The sequence below is a fragment of the Salmo salar genome, chromosome 01 (assembly GCF_965601325.2).
Source record: "Salmo salar chromosome 01, fSalSal1, whole genome shotgun sequence".
Taxonomy (NCBI): domain Eukaryota; kingdom Metazoa; phylum Chordata; class Actinopteri; order Salmoniformes; family Salmonidae; genus Salmo; species Salmo salar.
In genome coordinates, this window is record NC_138291.1 from 31699321 (window position 1) to 31723182 (window position 23862).

Below are 23862 nucleotides of genomic sequence, written 5' to 3' on the forward strand. Positions count from 1 at the left end.
AAATCCCTCCAAAATGAGTTTGTTTATTTTCATACTCATTGGAATACTTGCACGTGCGAGTTGTATATTTTGTTTTAAATACAAGTATCATTTAAATCTTAAACGGCCGCTGTTTATTTTCGAATTAGAACAGTGGAGAAACTTTACTTCAGTTATTTGAGTGCCTCCACCTAAAAACAGCCACAACCATGGAGAAAATGTAAGTGAAAAACAGTTTGTTCATTTTAAAATAGGAAATGAACAAATCTAGTTAAATGCAATTTAGCAACCTTTCATCGTTAGCTAGCTTGGTTCGACAACAAATGTAATATTGCTTTTCCAAGTACACTATTCGGCAACTTCACTGTGCAAAACTTCAATGTTATGAGGGGGGTGCAATCTAACGCCATTCATTAGTTAGCTAGCTAGATAACATTAGCTAAAGTTAGGCAACGAACGTTTGACCCGCCATAAACGTAGCTACTTGGAAGTAACTCTAGTAACGTTACTGTATAAAAGCGATGTAAAGATCATATTCGAAGTGATTTATATGTCGAAAGGTTAATGATTCAGCCTTGTTAGCTAACTTACTTGCTGTTCACATGCTCTTGCAGATCTCACATGTGGATTTGTTAGATACCACTGACCAGACGAGACTTCGGTTCATTCGCAGTAATCCACTGAATCGTGCAATGAATGAGGCAATTCAGATGGTATATAAATCTGCGAAAAGGCGCAAACACTGTGCTTTTTAAATGCTCTTCAACAGCTGAGCTGTGCAGCCTCAAGTTGATGACGTATAGGATTTCGTAAAAAGGCAGAACAAGCTATTAAGTGAATCATAATTGACTTTCAGCATTTTTCACATGACAGTCCTATATTTGTTAATGAATCCCTAGGGATTGCAAACTGTAGGCCTAACAGTTAGTTAGGCCTATTTACATGGGCCGCAGAAGGTCAGTTCATAGCTTTTGGGACAACATCTGTGTATTGAGTGGACTCTTGGAACCACTCAGGGAGTCCAACCAATACACTGACTCTCGATGTTGTGTCCCAAAGCTAGTCAGTTCATATAATTTTACATTGGGTAAAAACAGAGAATCATAGAGGCCACTGGGGGAAAAAAGGCAGTTTTAGCAGGGGCAGCGCCAGATTAAGGAAGCATCGGCCCAGGGCTTTGTCTTTTTTTTAATGACAAAGCAAATTAAAAAAATTCAACAGATATATTACATTTACATAAGTATTCAGACCCTTTACTCAGTACTTTGTTGAAGCACCTTTGGCAGCGATTACAGCAGCGAGTCTTCATGGGTATGATGCTACAAGCTTGGCACACCTGTATTTGGGGAGTTTCTCCCATTCTTCTCTGCAGATCCTCTCAAGCTCTGTCAGGTTGGATGGGGCTGCACAGCTATTTTCAGGTCTCTCCAGAGATGTTCGATCCGGTTCAAGTCCGGGCTCTGGCTGGGCCACTCAAAGACATTCAGAGACTTGTCCCGAAGCCACTCCTGCGTTGTCTTGGCAGTGTGCTTGTCCTGTTGGAAGGCGAACCTTCGCCCCAGTCTGAGGTCCTGAGCGCTCTGGAGCAGGTTTTCATTAAGGATCTCTCTGTACTTTGCTCTGTTAATCATTTCCTCAATCCTAACTAGTCTCCCAGTCCCTGCCTCTGAAAAACAGCCCCCCAGCATGATGCTGCTACCATCATGCTTCACCGTAGGGATGGTGCCAGGTTTCCTCCAGACGTGACGCTTGGTATTCAGACCAAAGAGTTCAATCTTGGTTTCATCAGACCAGAGAATCTTGTTTCTCATGGTCTGAGAGTCTTTAGGTAGCTTTTGGCAAACTCCAAGCAGGCTGTCATGTGCCTTTTACTGTGGAGTGGCTTCCGTCTGGCCACTCTACCATAAAAGCCTGACTGGTGGAGTGCTGCAGAGATGGTTGTTCTTCTGGAAGGTTCTCACATCTCCACAGATGAACTCTGGAGCTCTGTCAGAGTGACCATCACGTTCTTGATCACCTCCCTGACCAAGGCCCATCTAAAATCCATTTTAGATTAAGACTGTAACAAAATGTGGGGAAAGTCAAGGGGTCTGAATACTTTCCGAAGGCACTGTATATTATTATGCTGTAAAAACTTTTTATTTTTTTAAATAATCAGTTACCCAATCAAGGCAGGGCCAGTTACCCAATCATGGCAGGCCTCCCCCATCTGAAGATTAGCAGAGCGGCAGCAGCAGGCTGTCTAAACTCATTGTGAGCGGGCTCCTGAATCTTCCTGTGGTTGGCGGTTGCAGTAAAAAAAGATACACATATACATATATATATTTATATTACTGTATACATTTCCTTTATTTATTTTATTTTAGCTGCCTCTTGCGCCCTTCAGCCCCAGTAAGCCCCTGCATTAACCTGGCCTTGGGCAGTGATATTGAGAGCTTCCACCATGCTTATTCATTTCAAAGTAGTCAACTGGGTGGGGATTCATATGGGTTGTAACCTCAATGTGTCACGTCCTGACCATAGAAAGCTGTTATTTTCTATGGTAGAGTAGGTCAGGGCGTGACAGGGGGGTTTTCTATGTTGTTATGATATTCTAGTTTTGTATTTCTATGTTGGGTTTTGTTTGGGATGAACTCCAATTAGAGGCAGCTGGTCATCGTTGTCTCTAATTGGAGATCATACTTAAGTAGGTGTTTTCCCACCTGGGTTTGTGGGAGATTGTTTTTTGAGTTAGTGTATGTTTCACCTCTGCGTCACGGTTTGTTGTTTTTTGTTCTTTAGTTTATGTGTATGTATTGCATAGTTTCATAGTGAAAATAAAATGTGGAACGACACACACGCTGCACTTTGGTCCGCTTCATCCTACGACAACCGTGACAGAATCTCCTGCCACCAAAGGACCAAGCAGCGTGCCCAGGAGAAACAGGAATGGACCTGGGAGGAAATTCTGGATGGGAAAGGACCCTGGAGTCAGGCTGGGGTGTATCGCCGTCCTAAAGAGGAGATTGAGGCAGCGAAAGCGGAGCGGCGAAATTACGAGGCACTATACCAACCACGAGGCAAGTGCGAGAGGCAGCCCCCAAAATGTTTTTTGGGGGGGCACACAGGGAGATTGGCAGAGTCAGGGTGGAGACCTGAGGCAACTCCCCGTGCTTACCGTGGGGAGCGAGTGACGAAGCAAGCACCGTGTTATGCGGTGATGCGCACTGTGTCGCCAGTGCGCATTCACAGCCCGGTGCGATCTGTGCCCGCGCCCCGCATTTGTTGAGCTAGGTTGAGCACTCAGCCAGGAAGGGTGGTGCCAGCTCAGCGCTCCTGGTCTCCAGTTCGCCTTCTCGGTCCAGGATATCCTGCGCCGGCTCTGCGCACTGTGTCACCAGTTCGTATTCACAGCCCAGTGCGTCCTGTGCCAGCACCCCGCGTTTTCCGGGCGAACGTAAGCATCCAGCCAGGACGGGTTGTGCCAGCTCTATGCTCGGGACCTCCAGTGCGCCTCCATGGCCCAGTATATCCTGTGCCTGCCCCACGTACCCGGCCTCCAGTGAGTCTATCCAGCCTGGTACGCCCTGTGCCTGCTCCTCACACTTGCCCAGAGGTGCGTGTCACCAGTCTAGCGCCACCTGTGCCAGCCCCACGCATCAGGCCTCCAGTGCACCTGCCCAGTCCGGGGTGTCCTGTTCCTGCTTCCCGCACTCGCCCTGAGGTGCGTGTTACCAGTCTGGCGCCACCTGTGCCAGCCCCACGCATCAGGCCTCCAGTGCACATTCCCAGTCCAGAGCTTCCGGCGACGGCTCCCATTCCAGAGCTTCCGGCGACGGTTTACAGCAAGAACCTCCTGAGACGGCCCGCAGCCCGGAACCACCTGAGACGGCCCGCAGCCTGGGACCTCCTGAGACGGCCCGCAGCCCGGGACCTCCTGAGACGGCCCGCAGCCCGGGACCTCCTGAGACGGTCCGCAGTCCAGAACCTCTGGTGATGATCCATGGTCCGGGTCCTTCGGCGACGATCCAGGGTCCGGTGACACAAAAGCGGAGGGATCAGCGGGCGGAGCGGGGGTTATGCCCCAAACTGAAGCCGCCTCCTCTGCTGGAGGATCCGCGGGATGAGAGGGTTCTGCGTACCGCACCAGAGCCGCCATAGACATTAGTCACCCTACCTAACCCTCCCTTTTTTTGTTTTGTTTTTTTGTTGTTGTTTAGGTGCGTTTGGAGTCCGCACCTTTGGGGGGGGGGGGGGGGGGGGGGGTACTGTCACGTCCTGACCATAGAAAGTTGTTATTTTCTATGGTAGAGTAGGTCAGGGTGTGACGGGGGTTTTCTAGTTTAGTTTTTCTATGTTATGTTCTAGTTTTGTATTTCTATGTTGGGTTTTGTTTGGGATGATCTCCAATTAGAGGCAGCTGGTCATCGTTGTCTCTAATTGGAGATCATACTTAAGTAGGTGTTTTCCCATCTGGGTTTGTGGGAGATTGTTTTTTGAGTTAGTGTATGTTTCCCCTCTGCGTCACAGTTTGTTTTTTGTTCTTTAGTTTATGTGTATGTATTGCATAGTTTCACAGTGAAAATAAAATGTGGAACGACACACACGCTGCACTTTGGTCCGCTTCATCCTACGACAACTGTGACACAATGGCACTGCCCATGGTGTCACAGACGCTACAATGGCATAGATATACAGAAAAGTCCTATTTTTCTCTATGGTTAAAAATCACATTTTTACATTGTTATATCATATGTATAACCGTTAAAGGTCCAATGCAGCCATTTTTATCACAATATTAAATCATTTCTGGATAACAATTAAGTATTTTACTGTGATTGTTTTCAACTAAAATGGTCAAAAAGAAGAAGAAAAAATTGCTTCTTAGCAAAGATCAATTTCTCAAGCAAGAATTTCACTAGGACTGTCTGGGAGTGGTCTGAGTGGGGAGGGGCTAGCTGTTATTGGCAGAGAGGTTTGGAACTCTTTTTTTTATTGGTCCCTTAACTCATTTACCACCTGGTGATGTCATCTCACCAAAAACAGGCTGAAATTTCAGGTGGTCTTTTCAAACAGCTCTTACACTAAAAGGGCATTATCATTTTCACACTTTCACATTATCCCAACCTCATAGTATGGAAATACATATTTAAACAGAGGAAAATCACACTTTTGACTGCACTCGGCCTTTAAACCTCTTAGATGTAAAGTCCCCTGTTTTGGGGACCTGCGTGGTTCTGGTACCTGTTCCGACGGACATTTTTCGCTTATAAATCATTATGTGGACACCATAGATTGAGCAGCAGCCCTGATTCTCATGGACACATGTCTCTTCTGCCTGTATGAAGCAAGATGTGAAATCTGACACCACTTGAAGCTGGGTTGTCCCTCCTACAATTTAATTCACTTTTCCAAGTGTCTATCAACTCCTGGCTGAACCCTAGGTCACAGCCACTAACAATGCATATGTCTGGAATCCTTACATCGTAACGAGATGTTCACAGCGATGGGAGCAGACGTTTTGATCTAGAGAGACCTTCAGAAGATATGCACATTTTCTCTAACAGTAAATAGACAAATGTATTTTACATTTGTAAGGAAGATTAAATCTTATAGTTAGTCATTTTAGAAATTGATTATACTATATTTAGACAAAATATAATTAATTTAAATTATTATTCATACAGTTTTGTTGAATAGGAAATACATCATATTTCATATTTTTATCATATTTATACTGTGTACCTGAGTTGTTTCCTCAAAAGTGACTACACTTTAAAAACCTTTCTTGTAGTATGCAAATTACCTTTTGGGATTAAGTAGATTACATTTTCGATTACATGTAGTTACATATAAAAGGTTTCAAGAGAAAAGTGCGAAGGCCAAGGTAAGGGAACATCTAAAAACTGCAATCTGGTATAGTACCAGTAGGTATTAGATGGAGCTTCCTGGCCCCACCCACCTGTGGGTAAAACAACCTATGGTTACCTAGGTTACTAAATTGGCTCACAGCAAAAACGTTCAAATGCAGTTTTCTTTTTGTTTGCTTGTTTTAATCAATTACAAAGTGCATTCAAGAAAAGTACATGTCTAAATGACTTTTCAACATTGCTTGCTCCCTAAAATTCTCACTACTTAGAAAAACGTAATATTGTAGGGCTTCTCTCCACTAGCGGTTCTGGGGGAGGGCCAGGGGGGGCCAGTACCCTTTGACAATTTTGGACCCCCTTGTGGCCCCCCTAAATGTGGAGTATGAAATAATTTTTAAGTATCTAATTTTTGCTATCGTTCTTTTTTTTACATCCGTTATTAGACAGTGGCAACGCGGAACACTAATTTAACCCAACATTTTCTATAGGGGCGGATCGTACCACATGCAAAACGATATGACCACAATAACGTCTAATATAACTGGCCCCTCTAACAGTACAACTGGCCACAGCTTGGCCCCCCCAGTTGAAATGGTCTAGAACCGCCACTGCTTCTCTCGTGCCCTTTTCTTGACAGTGCTAGCAGCCATGTGAGTGAGTACTAGCTAGTTACCAACCTGACTATAAAGCTACAAGTAGTGAGTGGAGTTACAAACGGACTAAACAAGTTAAATGTCTTACCTGTGATTAAACGTTTTCAACATGTACAGCTAGCTATGTGTAGCCTACTTGGACACCTGGTCCCAACATTTCCCAGTCTTCCACACAGAATAGCCTGAAGTCACATCCCTAGGTGGGAGCATTTTTTTTACCTTGTTACATGTACATTGAATAACACAGCAGCATTTCGGCATGTTTTGTTATTTATGTATAACTATAAATAGACTACGAAGTTGCCTCTTTTAAATTGGGGGTCAATTGGAAAGAATGTTTGTATTTGTGGCCGCATCGAGGGGAATTCCTTATTTTTACGTGAATATCAACTCGGCGTATAGCCTAGTGTTCGACCAATAGAATGAATGGAATACAAACACTGACCAATGGGAGCCGAGTTCGCCTACTATAAAGAACCATCTCTAAGACCATTTTCTTCTACTGGAGAACCAAATAACGTTGGTGATTGCGCGTCACGGTCGGAAAAATAGGGATCTTTGTGTCTTCCCCCAGTAGTAGTGACCAGCCTCGGCAGCAGGTAGGACCCCTATTTCTACTCACTCGAGGATGATCAGAATGGCATCAGTCGTTTTAACCCGAAATCAACACATTAGTGACTCATTAGCAAATACTTACAAATATATATATATTTAGCAGAGGATATATTTAAAACGATATCCATTCATATATTTTACATATTTCGGCGAAATATCGATAACAATAGACAACGCAAAAAAGTAATCTGTAGCCGTGATCGAGCAGGAGACCTCGTCATGTTGATAGTCTAGTGTGCCGCAACTGTTACTGTCTCGCATAACCTACCCTACCTTATTGTTCTGAGCGACTTGGATTTCACAAGCAAAAACCACTCTAGACTAGAGCTCTATAAAATAGTTACTTGGATTGGAATGACACTGCTGCGCAATCTTTAGCATTTGACATGCATTCCATCACTCCGCCTCTAGAGTAAAGGTCTCTTTATTTTATTAACTTTCTGTCGACATTTTCCTCGAGCCTATATAATCGTGACTGTCGTTCGCTTACTGCACAATGCGCATATTGAGCCATGCAGTTGCATAATAAAAACCTAGTATTTGAGAGTTATGTTGTACTATTTAAGCTCACATTCACCATTTTTTTTCCTCCACTCCGTGTTGCGTCCAGGGATCAGTCATGCCTTTCGGAAACACCCACAACCTGCTAAAGCTGAAGTACGCTTCTAGTGAGGAGTACCCAGATCTCAGCCAGCACAATAATCATATGGCTAAGATCTTGACTCCTGCCATCTACGAGCGTCTAAGGAGCAAACAAACGCCCAGTGGATTTACATTGGATGATGTCATTCAAACCGGGATTGATAACCCAGGTAAAGATCCATGCAGCGTTCAACCATCAAGCCATGTGTTCTGCCTCTTAAAAGTGCGTTTAGTGAGGGCGTCCAGTACAGAATGTTCACAAGTCTGAGGTAGAGGTCAAGTCTCAAGTCCCTTTTGGCAATGGCTTTCTGCCTGCTGTGGGTTAGGTCTATTAACCTTGTAAATGATTTGAAGTAAATTATTTCCTACATAATTTTTTGGACAATTTCAAACATTTAGTTAGTTGCCAAACACTGTCAAAATTATGTAATTTACAGCATATTATTTAAATGACATGATTTCACATACTGATACACAATAGTTCACTTTTGCTTGTTTTAACAAGCTTTACTTAAGACAAACAATAGCTTAACTTTTGCTTGTTCCTATCTACATAGTAATAGCATACACAATGTCCGCTCAATCCAAAGGACAAAGTGCAAATATGAGTAATTACTATCCTCCCATTGAAATAGATACGTCCTTGAATGCATATTTTTTTTTTGCGGAACGCAGACATTCTAGAACAATTTTCAGCCCTCTGTCTCGAACTACTTTCTCTGTTAATGCAGCCTGTTCCATGTTATCTGACAGAATGCACAACAAACTTATCCCAGTACTGACTTCCATTGATCACGAGTTGCTCATCTAGAGTCCAGGTCAATTGATCATGAGTCTAAGTCAAGTCGGAAGTCATTTTCTTTGCGACTCGAGTCTGAGTCTCAGACTCGAGTTTCCATCTCTGATCCAGTATCACATCTAGGGAGGCGCTCATACCCTTTTGTTCTGCACAGTGACCTTGTTGATGGGTTATATAACTCTATACGAGTGTAATCAATAGGAAGAAGGATGTGTGTATTCCATTGGCCTGCATCCATACCAAATGCCCAAAGCACAATGGTTCAATGATTAGTTTCAGATAACCTTTCAAATTCTGCTGGGAATAATGCTTGTTGGTCTAGCATACCATAAGAATGTATCAATACGGAAACCATCATAGAATGTCACTGCAATAAGTGACAATCTGGTGACTCCATATGAACTAAAATAGTATAGCCAACCCTTTTTGAGGGGAACTGAGACACTAAGTAGATAGTCCAAATGCATTTTTAAGCATAGCAGGTGGCTTACCCTGTAGAATGTGTTTGTTATTGTTCAGCAATGATAAAATGGCTAAACTGACCATCAAGAGGCTGTCACCTGAGGAGGAGTTCCCTGACCTAAGCCAGCACAACAACCACATGGCCAAGGTCTTAACCCAGGACATGTACACCAAACTCCGAGACCGTGCCACCCCCAACGGCTTCACCATAGATGGTGTCATTCAGACGGGGATTGATAATCCTGGTAAAACGAACCCATCCGGAGTCTGTCGACTCCACCTTTGGATTCTGATGAAATGCTAACTATTATTTATTGAGGTTGTTAATGTTTGTCATGCTCTACAATTTGTCTCCTAATTGACTCCTCTGTTTTCTTTTACCCCAGGCCATCCCTTCATCATGACTGTGGGATGTGTGGCTGGAGATGAGGAGACATACGAGGTCTTCAAGGAGCTGCTGGATCCCATCATTGAGGACAGACATGGGGGATACAAGCCTACAGACAAGCACAAGACTGACCTCAACCCAGACAACCTGAAGGTACTGCCCTCTAAATGGGTACCTGGTTGACTGTGGTCTAAGGCAAATGTTCAACTGTGTACCCTGCAGGAAAGTAGACCAGTGTTGTCAAGTTACAGCTAACTGTAGGCTAATTTTTATAATTTTTTTAATTGATAAAAAAATGTACAGGGTGGAGATGACCTGGACCCCAACTATGTCATTAGCTCCCGTGTCCGAACAGGCAGGAGCATCCGTGGGTTCTGCCTGCCCCCACACTGCAGCCGTGGAGAGCGAAGGGGTGTTGAGAAAATGTCAGTCGAAGGTAATTACTTAAACCCACCCCAAAAAATTATCAAGATGGACAGAATGTATTTTCTAAATGTTTTTACCCAATAAATTGCAAAGATGGGAAGTGTAGAAACAATATCTTGAGGGGTTGGGATGGTGTGTTTAATGCATGGTAGAATTGCAGACAGATTAACTAGAATGGTGTTTGAACTGTGTGGTGGAGCGGCGCAGAGATTGGCAATCCAGTACTGCAGTAGGGTCTGGGGCATCATTCTGCCAGCCTAGAATGATGCCAGTTCCCTCTTGCAACATTACTGTGTAGAGGGTCCCCTCTAGTGGTGAACTATGTGAATTTATTTGTCTGTTACTTACAAAGGATCGTTTCAGACCAAGGGTATTCATAGACCAGGGGTATTTATTTAAAAAACATTTGTACACTTATATATTTTTTTTCCAGAGGTAGTGCAGGGGATCTGTGAAAAAAATATTAAAATGTATATAAAATTAAAGTGAATGTTTTATGAATTTTACTAGCAACAAGACTAGACACATTTTGAATTGCATACCTACAATGGAAAAGAGGTGAATAATCATCTTTCTAATGATGTCAACTTTATTTCTCAACTCCTAATATTGAGCAAATTGTGTTCAATGGAGTATCTGACAGGCTTTGACTGATAATCACAGGTGCTTTTTTTCATGGCAAGTGATGCTGGCTGCTGGTAAGCTTTCTTGACTTGGACATTTTTGCACATGGCAAACCTTTGTTTAAACAGCTGCTAATAGCGACCGTGTTTGGCATAGAGCTGGCACAATTATCGTATAGTCTTAATATAAACATTTTTTTGGGGGGGGGGGTAAAATGTATATTCAAGTGTAGATAGTTTCCCTAATTCATTTCCAAAAGTTGCAATTTGTCAAACATTTGTTTTTGAGAAAGGAGTGTCACCAAAGCTGTGTTGTATGAATTGGGTAGGTCTATGTTGTATTTGAAAGGGGGATACCTAGTCAGTTGTACAACTGAAATGTGTCTTCTGCATTTAGGTATGTCTTAATGATGCATACAAGCTCAAAACACTTCAACAAAAATGACAATTATTACTATCTATGGTCATTTGCACAACAATCGTTACCCAAAATTTCAGAATTGTCACAGCCCTAATTGGAGTTACCTTTCTAGCTAATGTTAGTTGACACTACTGCCAATTATAATGTGGGGATGTCAAAATAATAGTGTTTTATCTACCAAACCTATTCATTTTAAAATGTTGACTATACTTGTCCTTTCCATTATTATTCACTGGATGACAAGGTGTGGGGGGAAGAAACACATTTTGCTAACATGATCTGGGTCCCTGGGCAAGGAAATGTTCAAGATCCCTGCTTTAGACTGGAGATCACTGTCTGGACATATTTATATACATTGAATTGATCCTTTCTTCCTTAAGGTAATTTCTGGTTGTAACACAACCAGATTGATAGCCACGTAATGAAGACTGCACATTCACTCATACATTGGCTCTGTGCGAGCTTACTGGATCTGGCACATCTGATTTTGTTCCGCTGCAGCTCTGGACTCCCTGTCCGGTGACCTGAAGGGGAAGTACTATGCCCTGAAGAACATGTCAGATGCTGAGCAGCAGCAGCTAATTGATGACCACTTCCTGTTTGACAAGCCTGTGTCTCCTCTGCTGCTGGCCTCTGGCATGGCCCGGGACTGGCCTGATGGCAGGGGTATCTGGTGAGGACAGGGTTTTTCATTCTCACACTTCTAGGTTTCCTCAAAGGTATTAGAATTTGGTTTTGTTCTAACTCACCTGTCATTCTTACTTTCTCACTTCTCCAACCTTACTTTATTCAAGTAAATGACTGCGGGAAGGGATAGGAAATTCTCAGATGCCCTCTAACTAGATGTACCTTAATCTCTGCTAAGTCAGAGGGTAAATATTCATAATAGTTTATACGCTGGTGGTGGCATAAGCCATTGTCCATGACCTTGTAAGCGGACCATATAACATCTATTTATTCTAATCTGTCAAGGCACAATGATACCAAGACCTTTCTGGTCTGGGTCAATGAGGAGGACCACCTGCGTGTCATCTCTATGCAAAAGGGTGGCAACATGAAGGAGGTGTTCAACCGTTTCTGCACTGGCCTCACAAAGGTGAGTGAATAAGGAATACTTTCAAGGTTTTGAGAATTTAAATAAGGATAATTTTCTGTTGCCATATAAAAATTGCTCGTTGTAAAAACATGCGGGCAATGATCAATCGATGGCGTTTGTATTCCTTTCCTTGTTAAAATTTGACACTTTTCCTCAGATTGAAACCCTGTTCAAAGATAAGGGCACTTCATTCATGTGGAATGAGCACTTGGGCTACGTTCTTACCTGCCCATCCAACCTGGGCACAGGGCTACGTGCTGGAGTCCACGTCAAGATCCCCAACATGAGCAAGCATGCCAAATTTGAGGAAGTGCTCAAGAGGCTAAGGCTCCAGAAACGTGGAACCGGTAAAACATTTATCCGTCACAGAACCAGATATCTACTTTTGTTTGCTCAGGGTAACTTACAAGCACATTAAGGTGGTAGAATAAATAACACTGGCAATAGTTCTAGCATTAAAGCTGGAATTTCTCTGAAAGGAGTTTTGTAGCTGTTAATTCCATCTTCTGACGTTGTCTCCATTCCAGGTGGGGTGGACACCGCAGCTGTGGGTGGCACCTTCGACATCTCCAACGCAGACCGCCTGGGCTTCTCTGAGGTGGAGCTTGTGCAAATGGTTGTGGATGGTGTTAAGCTGCTGGTTGAGATGGAGAAGAAGCTGGAGAAGGGCCAGTCTATTGATGACCTCATGCCTGCCCAGAAGTGAAACTCATGATTGCCTCCTCCTTGTCATCTGAATGAATGTGACATTATCCTGGAATGCACTCTGTAATAAACAGCACTTACTCTCTCATACAAGGTCCTCTTTCAATGTGAGTGGATATGAAAATAAAAACTGTTTCTTCCATGTTTGATTCTTTCTTTCCCCATCCTCATTTAGAACTAAAATATACCGAGTCAAGTAGACATTTTTATTGACACTGGTGTTCTTACCTAATGAGCATTTACATAAATTCCACCTAAATTCAAACAATATATAAAACAAACGGAGTATAACAATGTGTAGCTGTCTTGAAAGTAAGAACCTTGTTTTCAGTGTAAATAATGAAATAAATAAAGACAAAGCTTTGTCCATTTTCACAGCATGACCAACTATATTCAATTTGTTATGATGGTCTAACATGACCAGAGTATATACTGTAGCTATTAGTAATTCAGTGATTATTGTATAGAGGAATGCTTTTGGCATTTTATCATTCAATACATACTGTATTTTGTGTCGACAAATGGAAACTGCTACTTTAATGATTGTACAGCTTAAATACTTTCTAGACATAGTTTGCCCTTTCGTTCATAGCTTTAACTCGTTGGCGACTTTGGATGCAATGTTTTTAAAAGTGATGGATGAGCCTGATATCCTCTTGAATCTCACGCCATTGAGGGAGAGGCGGGGCAGCTTGCACACCTCCATCTCCCATTGGACAAGGTTCTCAGCATGTCCATCACCATGGACACAGAGCAGCAGGAAACACTCTTGCTGTTCATAATCGCAGTTGTTGGCGTTGAGCACCTTGCGTATCTCTTCCATGATGTCGCAAGGCTCCATGGAGCTGGTGGTCCTCATACTCCAAGTGAATCTGAGGGAGCGGGGTTTACCGTCTTTATTTTCCCCTTTCTGATCCCCAGGTACATTGCGACTGATAAGGGGGAGATAAAGAGAAGTTGAATTAACTAAAGCTCTGCATTTTCCCCTAGGTTTAGTCATTTTCATATCTGTTTATGGCTCGGTATCGTGAATAGACAAAATAATGCAAGGTGTTGATCAAAGGGTCAATTAGCAAAGCATACAGTAAACGGATGGTCATGCAGCACACTAGGAGGAGCACAACACTCAATGAGGAAACCACAATGAACTAAAATAACCACACCCTTCATCACATACAGAGACCACTTCCATGGGGAAAAGGTGAGGGAGAAGGACCCTATGGATAGACAGATGGGAATACTGGTTGACTGACAGAATGGAGAACAGCTGGGAGTGAAGTGATATCTCTGTCATCACAGGAATATCAGGTTGAGAAAGCAACATACACCTCACCTTGAGCCCTCAAATCTCCCGTTTCTCTCAAACTCGGTTGAGACTCTGACAGTTGTAGAGGGAGCAGAGCAAGATTAGGAAAAAGAGAAAAAACACAAAATGTGGACTTCCAAAGAGAGTGTTTTGTCATTTCAAGGATGACAGAGAACACTGTACTGTGAATATACATTGAGAGATATAACATACAGTGAGCTCCAAAAGTATTGGGACAGTGACACATTGTTTTAGCTCTGTACTCCAGCACTTTGGATTTGAAATGACACAATGACTACTTTAATTTGAAGGTATTTTCATCCATATCGGGTGAACCGTTCAGAAATTACAGCACGTTTTGTACATAGTCCTCCCCACCCCATTATAGGGGACTAAACGTATGGGAACAAATTCACTTATATGTATATTAAAGTAGTAAATTAGTTAAGTAATTGTTCCCAAATTCATAACACGCAAAGCTTGACTCTATACATTTGTTGGATGCATTTCAGATGATTTTGTAACCAATAGAAATTAATTGTAAATGTATTGTGTGTCATTTTGGAGTCACTTTTATTGTAAATAAGAATATATGTTTTTAAACACTTCTACATTAATGTGGATGCTACCATGAATACGGATAATCCTGCATGAATAATGAGTGAGAAAGTTATAGACTCAAAAATCATACTTCCAAGCATTTTTTTTGGGGGGGGGGGGGGGTGATATCTGTGTGTCTAACTTTCGGCTCTCATCATTATTCACGATTAATTTAGGATTATCCGTAATCATGGTAGCATCCACATTAATGTAGAAGTGTTTAGAAACAAGAAAGCCACCACCAAATAACTATAACCTCATTATGGAAGTGTTGACATGAAACCTGTGCAGAATCAATGGAAAAAGAGACTTTGAACTGGTCACACTGATCAGTCTCGCTGGTGTTCAAACTAACAAAAGTGCTTCAACAGACCACATAGAGCAAGGGGATACAGGAATGGAAATGTGTTGAGTGACGGTATGACAGTTTGGATACATTTGTTGACATGAAGAGATTCACCCAAACAAGACAAAAACAAAACCATACAGTGGAACTACAGTCCACACACCCACACCTCTAATACACACATTGTGTATTAGGGTCAGTGCATGCAGACTGGGGCTGTTGTGGGAGCTCTCATGCAGTCTATTCTCGAGGTTGACAGACAGCAGGACAGAGGTCCTCTAGACGTCCTCTAACATGTCCCATGTTTCTTCCCTCTATGTGACACTGGTTATGTTTAGAGGAGAGGGGGTTGGCTTGAAAGACAATTAGGCAAGCAGTTACAGGGCCATTGTAGGACTGCATACCATGTCCACAGACCGTAATGAGTTTTGTGCTGTAGACAAGCTTTGAAATGAGTCTACAGGAGGGTAGAGAAAGTTTGATTCCTGGAGGGTTTAGTTAGTGGGCAAGATAGCAGCCTCTAGCCAGGGGGATGAGGGACAAGAGAAGTACTGAGACTGTATCTGGGGCTGGGAGTGTCACATACACATTCTAGAGAGAAGGTAATGTGACCATGTTGTATACGAGTTTGTTCTCTCCACACAGAACTCTGACATACAGAGTTGAGCCTAACTCTTGTGGGGACATAAGGGTTGAAATGATCCCTTACTTTAGGTCTCCATCTGCGACTTCCTACAACTTCCTATATCTTCCGCTCTTGAAAGCGTGTATTTTTTACGGATACATGAAAAGAGAGTAAGAAAAAATGACATGATCACAGGCCGATAATGCCAGGATGACAAGGAGGAAGAGGAAGGGGGAGAAGAGGAGAGATGAGTGGACAGAAGACTTACTAAGAGTCTTTGCTCCCTGGGAAGAAGGGATGGCAGGCCCTGATTTGGCCGTCTGCCGTTTGGCCGGGTCAATACTGACCCTGAGGGGAGGAAGAGCAGTGAAAGGTCCAAGGTTAAAGGGCACAGAAAGGTCAGGGAGACATTGGATCACAGCAATACACAAGTGAGGAGAAGTGTGAAGGGAGGGCAAAGCGCATTGCCTACTACTGAGACAAGAGACTCCCTGCTAAGACTTCCTTCCTTATAGTTCAACCAATCGTTTCTAAGATGCTGTTACTCTGTGCAGAAATAAGAATCACTCGACAGAGAAATGAAATGAGTGACAAGGACATGGTGAAGGAAGAAAGATGGGAGGGTTGCAAATGTGACGGAACTTCCTGAGATGTAGAACTCCTGGTCGCCACTAAAGGCCTTTTCACACTGCATTGTTCTTAGCCCGGGGCTATCTTAGCCCCAGACTAAGACTGGCCCTGTGCTATCTTATCCTGTGTTCACACAATCATTTGTTCACCCAGGGCTATTGGGCTAAGCTTCAGCCCTGGGCTAAGGATTCACACTTGTATTCCAAAGCCCTGGGATAAAGGGGTCTACACAGAATATGCAAACGCGGCCGACGGAGCGTAGCGCAGTGTTGCACTGTTGTTTTGCATCACAAAAGGGGATGGCTCCTTGTTGTGCGCTCTGACATTCGATGTACTCCTGTGCCACATGAAATTGTAACACGCTGTATCGTTCCTTCTGTAGCCGTGGGGGCAGTGTTGTGTGAAGTGCTTGACTTGAAATGAAATAGGTGCCGGTAGTCATTTTGGGTACCAGTGCTGTTTATATTTAGGTGCAGGAGCTCCACAATACTTTCGAGCTAATATTTTATAAGAGGAACAGGAGCTCAAGCAGTAGAACATTTTAGGTGTTGGTACTCAGCTCCAGTGAGCTCCTGCACAGTTTGTGTAGGCAATGAAGCTTGCTTGGTTCCTTGATCTATAGCCTATAGGCCCCTCAAACTCAACTCGACCTCAAAGACAGTTCCACTGCATTTTTTTATTGTTCCCCTCTAATCAGGGACTGATTTAGACCTGTTAAACCAGGTGTGTGCAATTAATTATCAGGTAGAACAGAAAACCAGCACGCTCCGCACCTCGTAGGGTAAGAGTTGAGTACCTTGCTATAGGCTATGCATCAAAGTAGCCTATTTTACATTGATAAGAAAATAATAATCTCAGTGACTGTAAATAAACTAACTAAAAAAACATTGTAGCCTTTTTAGAATCTCCCCAAAATGTATTTTGTTTAGATGTAATAACTAGGGACTCCAGGCTACTGGTAAAAACCAGGGGTGTAAAGTACTTAAGTAGTACTTTAAAGTATTTTTTACTTAAGTAGTGTTTTGGGGTATCTGTACTTTACTATTTATATTTTTGACTACATTCCTAAAGAAAACAATGTACTTTTTACTCCATACATTTTCCCTGACACCCAAAAGTACTTACATTTTGAATGCTTAGCAGGACAGGAAATGTGTCAAATTCACACATGCTTCGTTTGTAAATTATGTCTGAGTGTTGGAGTGTGCCCCTGTCTATCCGTAAATTAAAAAAAAAACAAGAAAATGGTGCTGTCTGGTTTGCTTAATATAAGGAATTTGAAATGATTTAGACTTTTATTTTTGATACTTAAGTATATTTTAGCAATTACATTTACTTTTGATACTTATTAAGTATATTTAAAACCAAATACTTTTAGACTTTTACTCAAGTAGTATTTTACTGGGTGCCACTTTTACTTGAGTCATTTTCTATTAAGGTATCTTTACTTTTACTCAAGTATTACAATTGGGTACTTTTTCCAACACTGGTAAAAACAGCTGCGAGATATATGCTTTTTCTCCACCACCAAAACATGACATTCTATTTTATCTGATATGGGAGTGAATACATTCAAGCAACATATCAAACTGGGACAATGTTCTAGGTCACACGGGCAAGTATAAGAATATTTGCCCGATATTTTAATTATAAATCTGATTATTAGGGAAGCTAAAAAAAACTAGCTCGCTTGCTATGTTTTTAGCTGCCAGCTTGCTACTACTAGCAAGGGAAGGAGACTCTTCCTTGTTTTCACTAAATACAAAAATTCAAAAGATAATACATTGTTATCGCCCCCTTGTGAATATGAGTGGGACCGGCGAGGATATTGTGCTACCAAAAGGTGTCCGCTACTCCAAAAATCCCACTCCACCCACATGCACGCATGTAGATCAACGGAGTGGGGCTTGTGGTAACCTTAACAGACAAACACAACATGCGAACAACAACCTCTCTGCTAAGTAAGACATTTATTAACACATTATGTATTCTTGCTTCCAGCCTTTGTAAACCTTGCTGTCTGCCTGTCTGACCTCAAAAACAATGTTTCACTCATACAGATCCTATTACATTTCTAGAGGGGCTATACCATAAACCCTCAAAGTTACATAATGGCACCAAAATGGCAGCCATCTTGGTCAGGGAGGAAAATATAAGGAAGGCATGTGATGTATCAGAAATTAATGTAATGGAATAATTATAGTCAATGGAAAATATTGTCATATAATTATAATCTGAGACATTTTCTGTATAAACAGCCTCTAAAGCATATGTAAACAGACCATAAATGTCTCAGATTTTATTTTCTTGGAAAGCTGTGAGTGCTATAATATGACAAAATATCAGTACTTGTTGCATTTACAACTTGTCCAAGTCCTATCATCAACTGTTTGCGCCAGTGTATGGCTGCGGATTGAATGCATTGTTTGAATGGAATGTTTCCATATTGGCAGTTAAATGTTTCTAATTATGGAATAATTATTCTAAAACTGTCTGCCTAGCTAGCTAACACAAATACAGTGCAGATCAATTCTTCACATTCATTGTTTTACACAATATCTTATCACAGCACTGGCAAACCATGGTTGACCAACTCCCTGACTAACATGGCTGACCTTTGGACCATCATAAGAAGGTTCATTCTAGTATTCTAAATACAAATTCTATAGTTTCACTATTGAAATGTGATCTTGCCCTGTACAGAGAATGCATAGACGAGACACATTTTTCTGCTCCAGGCAAAAAGAATGCAACAATATTATTATCATTGATCTAATTAAATGTCAATAGAAAAGCTATGAAAACAGTCGAAAGTTAGGACACACCTACACATTCAAGGGTTTTTCTTTATTTTTACTATTTTCTACATCAAATATATTTTGATTTAACACTTTTTTAGTTATAACATAATTCCATATGTGTTGTTTCATAGTTTTGATGTCTTCACTGTTAGTCTACAATGTAGAAAATAGTAAAAATAAAGAAAAACCCTGGAACGAGTAGGTGTGTCCAAACCTTTGACAAGTACTGAATATGTACAGTATATGATGGGATGCATTGACATTATGGACAGTATGTGGATAGAATATTTAGTATATCTGTAGAATACGTAGGATAGAATGGTATATACTGTATTCAGCAATGGTTGAATAGGATGGCATTGACTAGAATACAGTATATACAGCGGCTTGCGAAAGTATTCACCCCCTTGGCGTTTTTCCTATTTTGTTGCCTTACAACCTGGAATGAAAATTTATTTTGGGGGGGTTTGTATCATTTTATTTACACAACATGCCTACCACTTTGAAGATGCAAACTATTTTTCATTGTGATACAAACAAGAAATAAGACAAAAAAACTGAAAACTTGAGCGTGCATAACTATTCACCCCCCCAAAGTCAATACTTTGTAGAGGCACCTTTTGCTGCAAGTCCCTTGGGGTATGTCTCTATAAGCTTGGCACATCTAGCCACTGGGATTATTGCCCATTCTTCAAGGTAAAACTGCTCCAGCTCCTTCAAGTTCGATGGGTTCCGTTGGTGTACAGCAATCTTTAAGTCATACCACCGATTCAATTGGATTGACTAGGCCAATCCAAGACATTTAAATGTTTCCCCTTAAACTACTCGAGTGTTGCTTTAGCAGTATGTTTAGGGTCATTGTCCTTTTGGAAGGTGAATTTCCGTCCCAGTCTCAAATCTCTGGAAGACTGAAACAGGTTTCCCTCAAGAACGTCCCTGTATTTAGCGGCATCCATCATTCCTTCAATTCTGACCAGTTTCCCAGTCCCTGACAATGAAAAACACCCCCACAGCAGGATGCTGCCACCACCATGCTTCACTGTGGGGATGGTATTCTCAAGGGTGATGAGAGGTGTTGGGTTTGCGCCAGACATTTTCCTTGATGGCCAAAAAGCTCAATTTTAGTCTCATCTGACCAAGGTACCTTCTTCCATATGTTTGGGGAGTCTCCCACATGCCTTTTGACGAGCACCAAACGTGTTTGCTTATTTTTTTCTTTAAGCAATGGCTTTTTTCTGGCCACTCTTCCATAAAGCCCAGCTCTGTGGAGTGTATGGCTTAAAGTGGTCCTATGGACAGATACGCCAATCTCCGCTGTGGAGCTTTGCAGCTCCTTCAGGGTTATCCTTGGTCTCTTTGTTGCCTCTCTGATTAATGCCATCCTTGCCTGGTCCGTGAATTTTGGTGGGCGGCCCTCTCTTGACAGGTTTGTTGTGGTGCCATATTCTTTCATTTTTTTTATAATGGATTTAATGGTGCTCAGTGGGATGTTCGAAGTTTTGGATATTTGTTTTATAACCCAACCCTGATATGTACTTCTCCACAACTTTGTCCCTGACCGGTTTGGAGAGCTCCTTGGTCTTCATGGTGCCGCTTGCTTGGTGGTGCCCCTTGCTTATTGGTGTTGCAGACTCTGGGGCCTTTCAGATCAGGTGTATATATACTGAGATCATGTGACAGATCATGTGACACTGATTGCACACAGGTGGGTGAATACTTTTGCAAGGCACTGTACGTATGAAATGATAACACAGTATGTAAACATTATTAAAGTGACCAGTGTTCCATTATTAAAGTGACCAGTGATTCAATGTCTATGTAAATAGGGCAGCAGCTACTAAGGTGCAAGGTTGAGTAACCGGGTGGTAGCCGGCTAGTGACAGTGACTAAGTTCAGGGCAAGGTACTGGGTGGACAGTCTGATGGACTTGCGATAGAAGCCGTTTTTCAGCCTCTCTGCCCCAGCTTTAAAATACTTACCTCGCCTTCTGGATGATAGCGGGGTGAACAGGCCGTGGCTCGGGGGGTTGATGACCTTGATGATTATTTTGGCCTTCCTGTGACAGTGGGTGCTGTAGGTGTCCTGGAGGGCAAGCAGTGTGCCCCTAGTGATGCGTTGGGCAGGCCGCACCACCCTCTGGAGAGCCCTGCGGTTGCGGGTGGTGCAGTTGCCGCACCAAGCGGTAATACAGCCCAACAGGATGCTCTCAATGGTGCATGTGTAAAAGTTTGAGGGTTTTAGGGGCCAAACAGAATTTCTTCAGCCTCCTGAGGTTGAAGAGGCGCTCTTCACCACACTGTCTGTGTGGGTGGACCATTTCAGACTGTTAGTGATGTGTACGTCGACGAACTTGCGGCCCCATCGATGTGGATGTGGGAGTGCTCCCTCTGCTGTCTCCTGAAGCTCCTTCATTTTGTTGACATTTCTGGCACCACTCTGCCAGGGCCCTCACCTCCTCCCTGTTGGCTGTCTTGTCATTGTTGGTAATCAGGCCTACTACTGTTGTGTCGTCTGCAAACTTGATGATCGAGGTGGAGGTGTGCATGGCCACGCAGTCATGGGTAAACAGGCAGTACAGGAGGGGGTTGAGCACGCAACCTTGTGGGGCCCCTGTGTTGAGGTTCAGCGTAGTGGAAGTGTTGTTTTCTACCTTCACCACCTGGGGCGGCCTGTCAGGAAGTCCAGGAACCAGTTGCACAGGGTGGGGTTCAGACCCAGGGCCCTGAGCTTAATGCCTCAATCACAGCAATAGCGTCATTGCGTAAAATGGTACGCAGCATCATCTGGATACGTGTGCAACAAAAGTTCAACATTCACCATCTGCTACCATTTCTGTCAAGCCGTCTACGGTAAATCCAACATACGCACCACACAGAACGCACTGCAACTGCCTCTGCAACACAATGCTGCAAGGCAAACGCAGCGTTCCATTGGAAATTAATGTACTTCTGGTGTACCAAAATGCAATGACCCTGTTTCACACTGGCTATTTTGGCACCGTGTTTCTTGGGCTAGCCCCGAAAAGTCATTTCTAACCTACTCCGGAGCAGGGCCAGCTAGCCCTGGGCTAAGGTTGGTGCTAGTCCAATTTAGAATGTGCAAGTATGAACACTCGCTTAGCCCAGGGCTAAGCAGGCTCTTAGCTCTGGGCTAAGGAGCAGTGTAAACACGCCTTGAATCAGCCTGAGGAACAGAAGGTTTTCTCTGAAGAGAAGGTATGGTGGGAGAGCTTTGTCTTTGTCTTCACTTCTAAAAAAAACTGCTCCTGAGCTGCCAGACCATCCGCTTGTAGATGTTCAGAAATTGATGTCTCAAGACATAATTCCCTTTGAATTTGTGAATTGCATCTGATCTTGTTCACAAAAAGCAACCCAATAATTTATTTCACAACCCTCTTGGTTCCCTAACAGTGTACATATGACTCCACAAACCAATATTCCACAAACTTCAGTTCCCAAAGCCTTATAAACAATAATTATCAGAATCATTTATATCAGGGTATTCAACTCTTAGTTGGAGGTCCGGAGCCTGCAGGTTCAGTTCTACTTGATAATTAAATTGCACCCACCTGGTGTCCCAGATCTAAAACCAGTGCCTGATTAGAGGGGAAGAATGAAAAAAGCAGTGGAACTGGCTTCCAGGTCCACAGTTGAATTTGAGGGATCTATATCATGCGTCACCACATCACAAAGTCGATCACATTGCTACAAGCCAGCCAAGTTATCACAGGGACTGTCGATCATAACCCATAAACGTACAACAAAATACAATACTGGACAGAGCACCAGAATCTGTCTACCTTTCAAACACATATCAGTCAACATAAAACACACAAACTTACCTGGAACAACAGTTCAATACTAACCAATCATTGCTTTGTGAAAAACAAACCAGTCAATAGCAACTACGTAAGCAGCCCCGTCCCCACCGCATGCATTGTAGATTGATTAGTGGCAAGCTTTCTGTTGGCTGTTGATGGATTTTTTTACTGACCGATCAAGAGGGCAACACTGCCCTTAGAATATACCGCATCTTTAACTCTAGAAGCCTGAGACCAATCACAAAGGTTCTAAGCAGTGTGTTAGTTTGTCACTTCCAGCTTATTATTGGTTAAAGAGAGTTTTAGTTGATTAATTGCACACACTGAAGGGAATAAGGGGTCCTACCTTTTGGTAAACCTGAATGACATGTTTCTACAACAGAATCAGGAAACACAAAGAAACATGAACATGAGGAAGGACAACTGAAGGAATATGACTGATTGGTTGAAATTAGTGAACAAAAGCACACTCAGCTGTCCCCATAGCAGAACCCTTTGAAGACCCAGCCGGGCCCTTTTGGTTCCAGGTAGAACCCTTTTGAGTTCAATGTAGAACCCTTTACACAGAGGATTCTATATGGAACCCAATAGAATTCTACCTGGAACCAAAAAGGGTTTTCCTATAGGGACAGCCGAAGAACCCTTTGGAACCCTTTTTTCTAAGAGTGCAGGGTGGTTGGAATCATCAATGGTGAGAAGGAGAAGGTTCAAAAGACAGATGTTGATTTCTATTCCTAATGTCAGGTTAGTCTTGGGACGTCCCTAAATTGTTGTCAGTAGCCTGGCTGCCCGCCTGAGATGTGTTAGTCAGTCTGGACAAAAACTCAATTGGGTTTTCCCTGCTGGTTTACACTTGAGGTAAATTTAATTATATGTATTTCTTAGGCTGGCACCCAGGCTACGTTATCAGTGCTTTTGGAACAATCTATTGTTAGTAGGACTGAACGTTCCACACAATGTGATTCAGGATGCTAAAAGGAATAGTGTTCAAAGGCCATTCAGAAGGATTAAAAACAAACCATATAAGTAAGAATTTCACTGTTAGTCCACACCTGTTGTTTTGATTTGATATACAG

At 42.6% G+C, this 23862-nt stretch overlaps 2 protein-coding genes across 21 annotated transcripts in view; one reads left to right on the plus strand and one right to left on the minus strand.

The window, feature by feature from the left end:
• The first annotated feature begins 58 nt into the window (after nt 1-58).
• On the plus strand, nt 59-12800 carry ckba (creatine kinase, brain a). 4 transcript variants are annotated; one of them, XM_045716811.1, is made up of 9 exons: nt 7009-7080; nt 7707-7908; nt 9057-9244; nt 9386-9540; nt 9691-9823; nt 11359-11530; nt 11830-11953; nt 12111-12300; nt 12481-12800. In XM_045716811.1, exons 3-9 carry the CDS (start codon nt 9067-9069, stop codon nt 12657-12659), a joined length of 1131 nt encoding a protein of 376 aa, XP_045572767.1. In that variant the 5' UTR covers nt 7009-7080; nt 7707-7908; nt 9057-9066; the 3' UTR covers nt 12660-12800. The 4 variants fall into 4 exon arrangements, with proteins under 4 accessions (XP_014046157.1, XP_014046183.1, XP_014046168.1 ...); XM_014190682.3 differs by lacking the exons at nt 7009-7080; nt 7707-7908 and adding an exon at nt 59-199; XM_014190708.2 differs by lacking the exons at nt 7009-7080; nt 9057-9244 and adding an exon at nt 181-199.
• Nucleotides 12801-12850: 50 nt separating this feature from the next.
• mark3a (MAP/microtubule affinity-regulating kinase 3a) overlaps nt 12851-23862 on the minus strand; it is a 29923-nt gene continuing 18911 nt past the window's right edge. For 4 of the 17 annotated variants that reach the window (XM_014190571.3, XM_014190542.3, XM_014190501.3 and 1 more), the window contains exons 16-18: nt 23133-23159; nt 13992-14036; nt 12851-13590 (exon numbers count right to left, since the gene is read on the minus strand). In XM_014190571.3, the coding sequence (XP_014046046.1) occupies nt 13245-13590; nt 13992-14036; nt 23133-23159 (418 nt within the window). In that variant the 3' untranslated portion in view covers nt 12851-13244. Of the gene's footprint in view, nt 14037-15803; nt 15884-23132; nt 23160-23862 lie in introns of all 17 variants that reach the window. The other 13 variants (XM_082973615.1, XM_014190656.3, XM_014190552.3 and 10 more) reach the window with 6 other exon arrangements.

Excerpts from the sequence above, each read along its gene's own strand:
- ckba (XM_014190682.3), top strand. Across the intron at positions 11,531-11,829 it reads CCTGATGGCAGGGGTATCTG|GCACAATGATACCAAGACCT; the intron begins GTGAGGACAGGG and ends TAATCTGTCAAG. Across the intron at positions 12,301-12,480 it reads GCTCCAGAAACGTGGAACCG|GTGGGGTGGACACCGCAGCT; the intron begins GTAAAACATTTA and ends TCTCCATTCCAG.